This window comes from Tursiops truncatus, chromosome 19 (genome assembly GCF_011762595.2).
Source record: "Tursiops truncatus isolate mTurTru1 chromosome 19, mTurTru1.mat.Y, whole genome shotgun sequence".
Taxonomy (NCBI): Eukaryota; Metazoa; Chordata; class Mammalia; order Artiodactyla; family Delphinidae; genus Tursiops; species Tursiops truncatus.
In genome coordinates this window covers 35,692,877-35,705,914 of record NC_047052.1, presented here as the reverse complement: position 1 = coordinate 35,705,914, position 13,038 = coordinate 35,692,877, and the positions used below count along the sequence as shown (strand labels likewise).

The window sequence follows — 13,038 nt, the reverse complement described above, 5'->3', positions numbered from 1 at the left end:
GGGCAGAATAATGGGGTGGAGTACATTCTTGGGTGGTATGTTCAGTTGGAAAAGGCCTGGTGGGATATATTTGAATATCACTGAGCAGGATACCTTTTTGAATACTATATTGCATTTGACACATATATATCAATATTAAGTTGTTTAATTACCATCAGAACTGAGGTATTAATGCATAGCAAATTAATTACAATATTTTTTATAAAACTAATTCAGCCAATATTTTATAATACCTATACATGGAGTAAAACCTTTAAAAATTGTGACTCACTATACTGTATACCTGTAACTTATATAATATTGTACATCAACTATACTTCAATTAAAAAAAAACTAATTCAGGAGTCTGTGCAACCAATTGAATTTTTCAAATTGAAAGCTCTAAAGCTTATTAATGGAATGGAATCTAGAACTTGTCTGTTAGTTCAGATTAAACATTTACTTTATGAGCTGAATTAAGGTGGGTAGGCTAATAAAAATAGAAAATACTAAATCAAAATTATTTTTCTTACGTTTTCAGTATTGGCTATCAGCTTTGAGAGTTAAAAATTCTTGACTCTTTTTTTTCATAACCCACATTACAATCCATTACCAAATCCAATTTTCTCTACCCTCAGATTACATCCAGAATCTAACCACTTCCCTTCACCTCTAGCACTAACATCATGGTCCAAGCTGCATCATCTGTCACCTAGATTTTTATAGTAGTCTCCTAAATTCCTATTGGCCATAACACAATTATTAGCTTCTTCCTACTCTACCTGGTCATAGGGCAGTTAGATTATGTCACATATCATAAGCCTCTAATGACCTCCTCTCTCACACTAAGTGAAAACCAGAGTTCTTCCAATAGTGATGCCCATGGTCTGGACCTTCTTCTCTGACCTCATCTCCTACTGTTCTCCCCTATCTACTCTACTCAGCCACACTGTCCTCCTTACTACTCCTAAAACATACCCAGCATGCTCCTGCCTCAGGACCTTTACACTTGCTGTTCACTCTATCCTCAGATCCATATTGTTGACTGCAATGCTTCCTTCAGTCTCTACTTAAATGTCACCCTATTAGAGAAGTCTTTTCCAATAACCTATAAAATGGCAAACCTGCCTCTTCCTACTTGTTTGCCCCAGCATTCCCCATCCCCTGCCTTTCTCATTTCAACTTTGCAGTTATCATCTGACACAGCATACTTAGGGGTTTTTTTGTTTTTTGTTCTTTTTAAACATCTTTATTAGAGTATAATTGCTTTACAACGGTGTGTTAGTTTCTGCTTTATAACAAAGTGAATCACTTATACATATACATACGTCCCCATATCTCTTCCCTCTTGCATCTCCCTCCCTCCCTATTCCACCCCTCTAGGTGGTCACAAATCACCGAGTTGATCTCCCTGTGCTATGCAGCTGCTTCCCACTAGCTAGCTATTTTACATTTAGTAGTGTATATATGTCCATGCCACCCTCTTACTTTGTCACAGTTTACCCTTCCCACTCCCTGTATCCTCAAGTCCATTCTCTAGTAGGTCTCTGTCTTTATTCCCATCTTGCCCCTAGGTTCTTCTTGACCTTTTTTTATTTTAGATTCCAGATAAATGTGTTAGCATACGGTATTTGTTTTTCTCTTTCTGACTTACTTCACTCTGTATGCCAGACTCTAGGTCCATCCACCTCACTACAAATAACTCAATTTCATTTCTTTTTATGGCTGAGTAATATTCCATTGTATATATGTGCCATATCTTCTTTATCCATTCATCTGATGATGGACACTTAGGTTGCTTCCATGTCCTAGCTATTGTAAATAGAGCTGCAATGAACATTTTGGTACATGACTCTTTTTGAACTATGATTTTCTCAGGGTATATGCCCAGTAGTGGGATTGCTGGGTCATATGGTAGTTCTGTTTTTAGTTTTTTAAGGAACCTCCATACTGTTCGCCATAGTGGCTGTATCAATTTACATTCCCACCAACAGTGCAAGAGGGTTCCCGTTTCTCCACACCCTCTCCAGCATTTATTGTTTGTAGATTTTTTGATGATGGCCATTCTGACTGGTGTGAGATGATATCTCATTGTAGTTTTGATTTGCATTTCTCTAATGATTAATGATGTTGAGCATTCTTTCATGTGTTTGTTGGCAATCTGTATATCTTCTTTGGAGAAATGTCTATTTAGGTCTTCTGCCCATTTTTGGATTGGGTTGTTTGTTTTTTTGATATTGAGCTGCATGAGCTGCTTGTAAATTTTGGCGATTAATCCTTTGTCAGTTGCTTCATTTGCAAATATTTTCTCCCATTCTGAGGGTTCTCTTTTTGTCTTGTTTATGGTTTCCTTTGCTGTGCAAAAGCTTTTAAGTTTCATTAGGTCCCATTTGTTTATTTTTCTTTTTATTTCCATTTCTCTAGGAGGTGGGTCAAAAAGGATCTTGCTGTGATTTATGTCATAGAGTGTTCTGCCTATGTTTTCCTCTAAGAGTTTGATAGTGTCTGGCCTTACATTTAGGTCTTTATTCCATTTTGAATTTATTTTAGTGTATGGTGTTAGGGAGTGTTCTAATCTCATACTTTTACATGTAGCTGTCCAGTTTTCCTAGCACCACTTATTGAGGAGGCTGTCTTTTCTCCATTGTATATTCTTGCCTCCTTTATCAAAGATAAGGTGACCATATGTCTGTGGGTTTATCTCTGGGCTTTCTATCCTGTTCCATTGATCTGTATTTCTGTTTTTGTGCCAGTACCATACTGTCTTGATTACTGTAGCTTTGTAGTATAGTCTGAAGTCAGGCAGCCTGATTCCTCCAGCTCCATTTTTCTTTCTCAAGATTGCTTTGGCTATTTGGGGCCTTTTGTGTTTCCATACAAACTGTGAAATTTTTTGTTCTAGTTCTGTGAAAAATGCCAGTGGTAGTTTGATAGGGATTGCATTGAATCTGTAGATTGCTTTGGGTAGTCTAGTCATTTTCACAGTGTTGATTCTTCCAATCCAAGAACATGGTATGTCTCTCCATCTATTTGTATCATCTTTAATTTCTTTCATCAGTGTCTTCTAGTTTTCTGCATACAGGTCTTTTGTCTCCATAAGTAGGTTTATTCCTAGATAATTTATTCTTTTTTTTTGCAGTGGTAAATGGGAGTGTTTTCTTAATTTCAGTTGCAGAGTTTTCATCATTAATGTATAGGAATGCCAGATATTTCTGTGCATTAGTTTTGTATCCTGATACTTTACCAGATTTATTGATTAGCTCTAGTAGTTTTCTGGTAGCATCTTTAGGATTCTGTATGTATAGTATCATGTCATCTGCAAATAGTGACAGCTTTACTTCTTCTTTTCTGATTTGGATTCCTTTTATTTCTTTTTCTTCTCTGATTGCCGTGGCTAAAACTTTAAAAACTATGTTGAATAATAGTGGTGAGAGTGGTAACCTTGTCTTGTTCCTGATCTTAGAGCAAATGGTTTCAGTTTTTCACCATTGAGGACGATGTTGGCTGTGGGTTTGTCATATATGACCTTTATTATGTTGAGGAAAGTTCTCTCTGTGCCTACTTTCTGGAGGGTTTTTGTCATAAAGGGTGTTGAATTTTGTCAGAAGCTTTCTCTGCATCTATTGAGATGATCATATGGTTTTTCTCCTTCAATTTTTTAATAAGGTGTATCACATTGATTGATTTCCATATATTGAATAATCCTTGCATTCTGGGATAAGCCCCACTTGATCCCAGTGTATGATCCTTTTAATGTGCTTTGGGGTTCTGTTTGCTAGTATTTTGTTGAGGATTTTTGCATCTATGTTCATCAGTGATGTTGGCCTGTAGTTTTCTTTCTTTGTGACATCTTTGTCTGGTTTTGGTATCAGGGTGATGGTGGCCTCATAGAATGACTTTGGGAGTGTTCCTCCCTCTGCTCTATTTTGGAAGAGTTTGAGAAGGATAGGTGTTAGCTGTTCTGTAAATGTTTGATAGAATTTGCCTATGAAGCCATCTGGTCCTGGGCTTTCGTTTGTTGGAAGATTTTTTTTTTTTTTTTTTTTTTTTTTGGTGGTATGCTGGCCTCTCACCGTTGTGGCGTCTCCCCTTGTGGAGCACAGGCTCCGGACTCTCAGGCCCAGCGGCCATGGCTCACGGGCCCAGCCACTCCGTGGCATGTGGGATCCTCTCCGACCAGGGCACGAACCCGCGTCTGCTGCATCGGCAGGCGGACTCTCAACCACTGTGCCACCATGGAAGCCCTGTTGGAAGATTTTTAATCACAGTTTCAATTTCAGTGCTTGTGATTGGTCTGTTCATATTTTCTACATACTTAGGTTTTTGTTTGTTTATTGTCTACTTAATTTTGTTCATGCTATTTCCTCAATACCTAGCATAGTGCTTGGCATATATCAGTGTCCAGTAAATATTCATCTAACAGACTAGTTAACTAGAGAGCAGTATGTGTAGGTGTAATCCTGCATCCTAGGAAGTATCCCTCTATAGACTTCCATTGTGCTTGGCACTGCTCTCTGCCCAGGCACAGACTGCTCTCAGACCCTGACTGTGGCTGGGCCACATAAAAACGTGCAGGTCAGTTGCATGTTTGGCCTTTCTCACTCAAACTCTGCAAGGAGACTTTAGTACGATTGCTGGTAACATGTCCATCATGCCATTTGTAGTGGCTATTTGTTGATGAGCTACTTTATGTGTCTTCACTAGAAGAGAAGGCAGCACAACTCTGGGTGGTTAGCCAACAAGAGCAACATTCCCTATATCCTGTTGCTTCACATTTGAAATGAACAGTGAGAAAATAGAGAAAATAATATATTTAAGACTGAAAAATTAACTTATTTTTAAATAATAATTTATGGCTTATTTTCTGGGCAGTACATTTCTCACTTTTATTTGACAGTTCATCAGATAATTAGAAGTGACACATAGTGCTAAGTATCATTGTGGGTTATCATTCATTTATACATTCACCATGAACCACTGACAGACAACAACTGTGTTCAAGTTTGGCCTCATTTAGTTTGCTCAAGCTATAATCAGGAACTAGTGGAATATAGAATGACCAAATATTGGTTTCCAGAATGTAGATAATCAACACCTTCATGATCCTGAAAAATGGAGAGTTGGCAACGTCTCATCATTGGATAGCCCTGAAATATATTACTGTAGCAAAATCCAAAGCGTAATTATCTTTTCTGAAGACAACATTGGTATTTCATGTTTTTTTAATTTCAAAATTTTATTTTCTAATATTTTAATAAATACTGAAATTTAATTGAGCTTAAAGATAAATAAGAGGATGGAAAGAAAAACAATTCATCTCATGTTGATTCTGCTATTTATTATGACTCATGAGCTTGTAGCTTGATGTGTATGTTCTATTTCAGGGGGATTTGTTGTATGTGAAAATCTGTCTGATTGTAGAATGTTCATTTAAGAAGTTACTTAAAAATCATGGCTTTTTTTTTGGGTTTTTTTTTTTTTTGCGGTACGCGGGCCTCTCACTGTTGTGGCCTCTCCCGCTGCGGAGTACAGGCTCCAGACACGCAGGCTCAGCGGTCATGGCCCAGGGGCCCAGCTGCTCCACGGCATGTGGGATCTTCCCAGACCGGGGCACAAACCCACGTCCGCTGCATCGGCAGGTGGACTCTCAACCACTGCGCCACCAGGGAAGCCCAACATCATGTATATTTTTTAAGTAAACTTTTTAAAAAGTATTATATATTTACAGAAAAGTATGTACATAGATCATAAGGTTGCGGCTTGATGAATTTAAGAGCTGTGACTCTTTTCTCAATCACGTTTCAGACACTAATATCTGGAGCTGTGGTAGAACAACTTGACTTCTTACGAATCAGTGACACAGAAGAGTAAGTTCTTTTAGGTTATTATTGTGTTTCTTGAGATTACATTAGGAATGCAGGGAATCTGAAACTTTTTCTTTTAAATTCTAGGCTTCCAGAATTTAAGAGTTTTGAGGAACTAGAACTTCCCAAACATTCAAAAGTCAAACGACAAAGCAGTACCTCCAATGCTTCTGAAGAAGAACAGGAGCCAGATGTCACCATTACTGAATGGAAAATCAAACCCACCCATGAAATTCTTCAAAAACTGAATGTGAGGAAGATGCAATTCCCACATGGCCCTGAGTGAGGTTGGCAGAGCAGGAACTCCCAGGGGCAAACCATATTTCTTCTTGTCCTCCCAGAGAAGGTTGTAGTTAACCTGGAGGTAGATGCCTGTCTGTACCTGAGGCAGTAATGAGAGGTAGTTCTCATGGTCTGATATTAGTGCGGATGTCTTAAAGATCCTTAAGGAGTGTGTTGTCTTGAGTAACCCATTAAAGAAGTATAGTTTCCTTTGGGATCTCCAGATTTCTCTTTCAGTGCCCTTTGTCGCCTTTTCCCAACCCAGGTCTTCTCTCCTGTCTCAGTTTTTAGGTCTAATGCTTGCTTTGAGTCTCTCCAGTTACCGAGGAAAGCAATCCTATAACTACATCCATATGAATATTATGTTAGCAACCTAGTATTATACCTTCCTTAAGGTTATTTTCATTTTAAAGGAGGAGGGGTGGGGGTATAAGGTATAGTACGTATCAAAGGAAATGAAATTCTAATGGTAGAGCTATAAACACAGTGACATTTTATTAGACCATACAAATTTGAGCATGTAGGCTAAATATATAACCTGTCAGATACCAGTCCTTGTGATTGATCGATATTATCTATGGATCGACATAAGCATAAATATGATATAGTAGGCATAAAACATAATGCATATAATAAGTGGTCTACATACATCCCCTCCTTTCATCCTTCTCTCCACATTGGGTTGACAGCAACATGGTCTCCCATTTATGAACAAGTAAAGTCAACAAGGGAGTGATTAAATGACTTGGCCGAATCTCTCAGAGAGTGGCAGAATCAGTATTAATGCTTGTAGACAACATATTTTCTATTCATTACTTATCTTGTTTCCTGGAAAATTTGATTAGTAAATCCTACTACCCCAGGAAGCTAGCTTGCCTACCCACTGTTTCCAGGATAGCTAAAATAAATAGTTGTATAATGTCATCTTACGTTCAGTAGTATATCAATGACATTTTATCTTTTCTCAATTGCATAGCAGAATATTTCCTCTTTGCATCATGTGGTTTCATGATTAGTTATCCCCTGTGGTAATTTTTGTACCCATTCATTACAGTTACTCATAGTGATTTATATTTTTAGGACTGTAGTTGTCTGGCTAGCCAAGCCATCCTGCTGGGTATACTGCTGAAAAGAGAAGGGCCCAACTTCATCACAAAGGAAGGTAAGAGTACATGTCTAAGAGAACATTTTTAAATAAAAAGACCTCTCTATTTTTGAACTTATATCAAATATGCATAATGAATATCCACTAAAATGTTACAAATTATTTTCTCCTCTATTAAACCTTTTTTAAAAAAAAACTTTTAAAAGGAAAATTCATACCCCCTTCTCTGATTGTCTGAATGGTGTTGGAACCTGGATTCTGCCTGTGACTGTTAACCTCTGATAACTCCATAGTTGTTTATTGACAGTTTCTGTTTCCAGTTTTTTTTCTGTATGTTTCCAAGAACAATATTCAATCATTATAGCTATAAAAATTAGCTCCTTCATGGTCTGCAGCAGCCATTTGAAATGGAACATGGCATTTAGTAGAATTGCACTCTCAAGACTGTTTACAAAAATAAATCATTCTAATCATGTTCATGTCCACTCTGCATTAAGGATGAAACCCAATTATCCCTGAAATCTACACTCATATGTTGAGTCACTACTCTAAGGAATCTTTGAATTCTACATCATGGTCTACTTCCAGCATTTTATAATACAGAATAATGTAGGATACATTTCAAGTATTTAATGTCTAGCTACTCAAAGTTTTTAGCTCATCTGAAAGTTCTCTGTCCAGAGATGCATATTGTTTAGTTAGATTTAGAAATTGAGTCAATATTCTAAACAGCAATGTAATTAATAAAACTTATAGTTCTGGTAGTGAACTAAACATAATTGTTTATTCAAATAAGGTCTACTTAGTTTTTGCATTATTGTAGCTAAGAGATAACTGGCTTGAGTATTATACAGTGAATTGAATAGTCTTAATTTTTTAACTTAATATTATTAAGGCAGAAGAACTTTAAGCAAATTTCAAACAGAATCCTTCATGTTTCTAATTAATCTTGAAACTCAAAGTGTAAACAGGATCCTAGTTATATTGAGGACATCAAAATTTATACTTTAAAACAATAGGATAATTAAAAAGCAGACATTTCATTAGGAACCTAGAATTCAGAATGGTTATTTTAGTAGTGCTTTAAAATGAAACAAAATTTATGTAAAATAGTTTATAATGAAAATGTTGAGAGAATTATTTTTTAAACCATTTTTATAAACTTGGGAATAATATTCATCTGTTACTTAGATATTTAAAAGACTTTAAATGTTTTAAATCTGTGAAACCTTATATATTGAAAATCATAAGCATCTACAGAATCTGAATATAATTTTATCCAATTTGTTATAAAAATAAGTTCAGGGTAAAATGATAAAGATCTTGTCCTTTACCCTTGTTTACCCTTTTTTGTGCTCTGTCCTGTCACGTGGTTAATTTACTGACAAACCAGTCATGATGCCAGACCACATGTAAATTGCTCCCAAAGAATGAAACCCAGTGGTATTTTTTGAGCACTGGTATATGATCATGCATATAACAGAATCACCATAAAGTTTTTTTGAACAAATAAATGAAGAATTATGTATAGTCAGTCTATAGTATTTGTTCAATTTGCTATACTCTGTTTTTTATTTTCTATAGTAAATTAAAATAACATTTTTATTTATTAAAAACATAGATTGTGTATTAAGAAAACAGTGAATTTCAAGAAATAAAGTACTTATTCCAAATCATATACTCAAACTAAGTAGTAACAAGGGTTGGAGACATTCACACTATATATTTGGGTTACATATTTAAATATGTCAGGTAGTTCAGAACATTAATGGATGGATGTATTAACTCTAATGGAACAAAATGAAAATTCAAGAGTGTTTTTTTTTAAGGGGAATAAATGTTATGCATTTAATAAAAAGCATTTTTCAACAAAGACTCTATTATCTGATGTCTAGGTACCGTTTCTGATCACATTGAGAGAGTCTATAGAAGAGCTGGCAGCAAAAAATGTTGGTTCGTATTAGCGTCCTTGTCATTATGTTTTATTTTTATGTTTTCATATTCAGTATCCTAAAGGTAATGGACCAGTCTTAAAGGTGGTTATTCATCCTAATTTTTACTTTTAAACTCCAAGGTTACAGCACTGTGACTCAGCCTACTTTCTAAGAATCTGCCTACATTGCATTTTATCATGGCTCTCCCAAGTTATTAAAAACATGTCTGGGAGTAAAGACACCCATAGGAATAGAACCTGGAGAGGATGCACTGGAATGATGTTCCAATGGCTCTTTCCTACCCTGCACCTCCTCTGTCCCAGCAAGATGCTTTAGGTTCTAATTTGTATTTGGGAAACTTGTTCTGTTATAGAAGGTCATGAAGAGACCAGTGTTTCATTTAATCACAAGCAAAAAATAATATACTTAGGAAATAGTTCTCTCATGACTTAAGTTGAATGAATCCCAGTGATTGTAGTTGCTTCATAACAAGTAACTGATACGTTCTGCAGAAGTAGTCTCTTCCCAGAGACTGAAGAAAAATTAGGTAAGTTGAGATAAGGTTGTTTTATTTCACAATGGGGTAGGTATGTCTAAATGCATGCCATCTTCATTTTTGAAGCAATTATAACAGTTTTACTAGCAAAATCTAACATTTTGAAATTAAGAGTATATAAATATATATATTTTTTTAATAACCCATTATTATCTAATTTTGAAAAAAAAGTTTCAAGCAGTGTCATAAGAAACTCCCTTAACCTTGATGAGCCTGTTTTCTAATCTCTAAAATAAGGGGATTAGACAAAACAGTCTCTTAGCAGTATTTCAACTCTATGATTTATAATAAATATACCATTCCAACCCAGAAGAAATTATGTAATAGTCCTGTGGTTAAGTCTCAGATTTTCACTGTAAATTCTCAGCACAGTAAGGCATGCAAACCAATAGGTGTTGCTTTTTAGTCAGTAAATTTCAAATGTGGTCTATAATCTTATCTTCGGTTAAGCAAACCTGTATTTGCTTTATGTTTAATACTTATATTTTAGATAAATCATTAGCAAACATTTAGAGTCCTGACTGTTATGTTTAAAAGAACAAACTCCTGGAAGTTTTATTTACTGTATTTTCCCTTTTATGGCTTTCCACTGACATACCCAGGTTGGCGGTACGCTACGGGGCTGCATTTACCCAGAAATTTCCTTCCTCTATAGCCCCACACATTACTACTTTTCTGGTACATGGGAAACAGGTAACATGCACAGAATGTGGAAACTCAAGCTGCTTGAAATGTGTGGGCTTATTTGCGTTCTGAGGGTTAAATATGTCTTTTGGTCTTACAATGTGTGGGTGAAAGCTTCTCTAAAAGTGTTTGTTTCACTAACTTTATCAGATATGACTTAATTTTCTACTAGTTCATCTATGTTGAGATTAAGCAATGTAAGTGTTTTTTATTGGTCAGCTCCCATAGATGTCCTGAAATACAAGAAAACAGTTTTAAACCTACATTTTTATTTTATTTTCTCCATCTAAAAGTCCCACATGAATTTTTACTTTTGAGGGGGCAAAAGTGTCTTATGTATTGCAGGTGCTGTGCTTAAAAATCTGTTCTCCTTACAGTCTAAGACTTTTTCAGAAATGTAAAAATAGCAGTGTGAATTCCTTCCTCCAGCATTCTGGCAAGAAAAAAAATACTGGTATTTCATTGTATCACTTCCTAAAATTGAGTACTAAGTGAGTCCCCTGATCCAGGGATTTGGTTATGTAGGCACCGAAAGAAACTTGATTTAAAGCGGGTTATGGGAATAGAGGGCATGTACCAGTGACAGTCTTAATAATGAATTTTTTAATGCAAAATCAGAATAATCAATTCTTCCTCCTGTGCCACTCCCTGCCAAAGGGATAGTTAGGCTCCCTTTTCTTTCTTTTTAAATTGTTAATGGCACAAATAATGCTGGTGGCAGAGGTGAGGATGAGGTTATCCCTCCCTAATTCTGGTTGGTCCTACAGTCTGGGAGATTTCAGCTGTTAGGTCCAGTGTCTTGGGGTCATTGTTTCCTCCATATTATTACATGAGGACCTAATTGTGTATATTTTTAAGTCTCCCTGTTCAAGGGCCCCACTCATTCATCATTTAGATTTGTCAACCTCTGGCCTGCTCTCTTCTTCACCCCCAGGTCGGTGGTGCGCCATACAGCAAGTCTTTTAAGTAAACTAGTGGACAGCCTGGCCCCATCCATTACTAATGTTTTAGTGCAGGGCAAACAGGTAAGTATCTGATTTTCAGACTCTTCGTCACCGTCACAAAGGTTTCTGGGCAGGACCCTGGCTTTTAAATCTGGCAAGCCTCAGTGTCATAGGTCTCTCACAGTCACGGCTCAGGCATTTCTACAAAAGGCTCCTTCCCCAAGCAAAATCTAGTCTTAAAGATGCACAGATACTAAGTATTTGTGCTGCACCTCAGAGCTTTAATTTTCAACTTCTGTGTTAACTTGAGATCAGTGAAGATACTGACAAAGAAAATGGTATGATACCTACTAAAGCACTCCAGACAGGCTTAGGATAGGTAGAACAAAGACAGGGAGCAGTGAAGGGCGCATTTTCCCTTCTCCTCCTCTTAAGATTCTTCTCCCCCTTAGAAATGCATTGACTCCCCAGATCCTTAACCCTCTGGACCACCTCTCCTTCCAGCTCCTCCCCTCCCACCAAGGCCAGCTCTTGTCATCTTCTCCTCACAGAGCCATCTCCAGTTAGCAGTCCCTTTCTCTGGGTTCTCACAGTAGGCCTGTGACACTCCTCACAACCTGCCCTGGATCCCAGTTCATTTAAATGTGTGTCTCTCACCCCAGGGTAGGCCGTGAACCCCCAGAGGTCATGGTCCATGTCTTGTCCAGCACCTGTCCCAGTGTGCCCAACATGGCCTTTGAGAGGCACTTGGTGAATGTGGGTTGAATTGAGCCTGTGCACGTGGCTATGTGGAGTGGAATATGGCTGCTCATTTTTTGTTTTATTTTCTATAAGCTCTAATTACCTGGCTGAATAATCATTTGATTGGAATGAAAACCTGCTTGCTTTCTATCTCTCCTTTGGGAGTATGTGTGCTTTGTCATGTCTTCCTGATAGTTAACCTAGGGATATAATAATACAAAAAACTTTAACCTTCTCTGATGGAATCAACCCATTGTTCATATCTCAGGGCTCTTAACTCATTAAAACAGAAATGATTTCATCTTGACATCTAGCTTTTGAAAAGTTGAAAGAATATTTTATTCTGTAATATTTAATAACAATGAAAAAATTATTGTACTAATAAAAAAAACTCCTAAGAAAAATTTAAATCACTTTTCACATATGTTATTTTCTCCAAATTATTAAGAGGTAGAATTTTCATTCTCATTCGTCAGCTAAAAAGACCAAGACACAGGTAGTAACTTATGGGGTTCCTTTCCTCACTGCAATCCTCAGATCCAGCCACAGAGTCCTGTATTGCTGCCTTGGACTGAGCCACCCCTTAAAGAAAGTAAACAGGCTTTGGGAAGCTATTTTTCCTTGGATTTTAGGCCCCTGTAGTATATCTGAAAATATAGTTAATTCTACGATGTATGAGAAGGTTTTGATGATCTCTGAGGTCACTGGCACCTGACAGTTGGAGAGGAGGGGTAGGTTAGGGTTGGTCATGTCCATTCTATACACTATCTAGAGGGAGATTACAGCCTGTGATTCTGAGATTCTGTTCACAGAGCAGAATCCTGGAGGCCTTGGAGCCTGTCCTGAGGCTGTGGCTGGACCATTGCCCACCAGACCAGCACATCTCCCAGGGAAATAGTCACTTACAGAGCTGGGTACCTGGGAGGCTGACAGCTCTGCTTCAGGTGTA

The 13,038-nt window shown here is 37.1% G+C and overlaps 1 protein-coding gene across 4 annotated transcripts in view; it reads left to right on the top strand.

Moving 5' to 3' along the window:
• Positions 1 to 13,038, top strand: part of PHKB (phosphorylase kinase regulatory subunit beta) — a 193,756-nt gene that overhangs the window by 152,653 nt on the left and 28,065 nt on the right. For 3 of the 4 annotated variants that reach the window (XM_073795660.1, XM_033845058.2, XM_073795661.1), the window contains 5 exons: positions 5,785 to 5,846; positions 5,931 to 6,093; positions 7,206 to 7,287; positions 9,126 to 9,183; positions 11,339 to 11,429. In XM_073795660.1, coding sequence (XP_073651761.1) covers positions 5,785 to 5,846; positions 5,931 to 6,093; positions 7,206 to 7,287; positions 9,126 to 9,183; positions 11,339 to 11,429 — 456 coding nt within the window. Of the gene's footprint in view, positions 1 to 5,784; positions 5,847 to 5,930; positions 6,094 to 7,205; positions 7,288 to 9,125; positions 9,184 to 10,322; positions 10,414 to 11,338; positions 11,430 to 13,038 lie in introns of all 4 variants that reach the window. The other variant, XM_033845059.2, reaches the window with a different exon arrangement.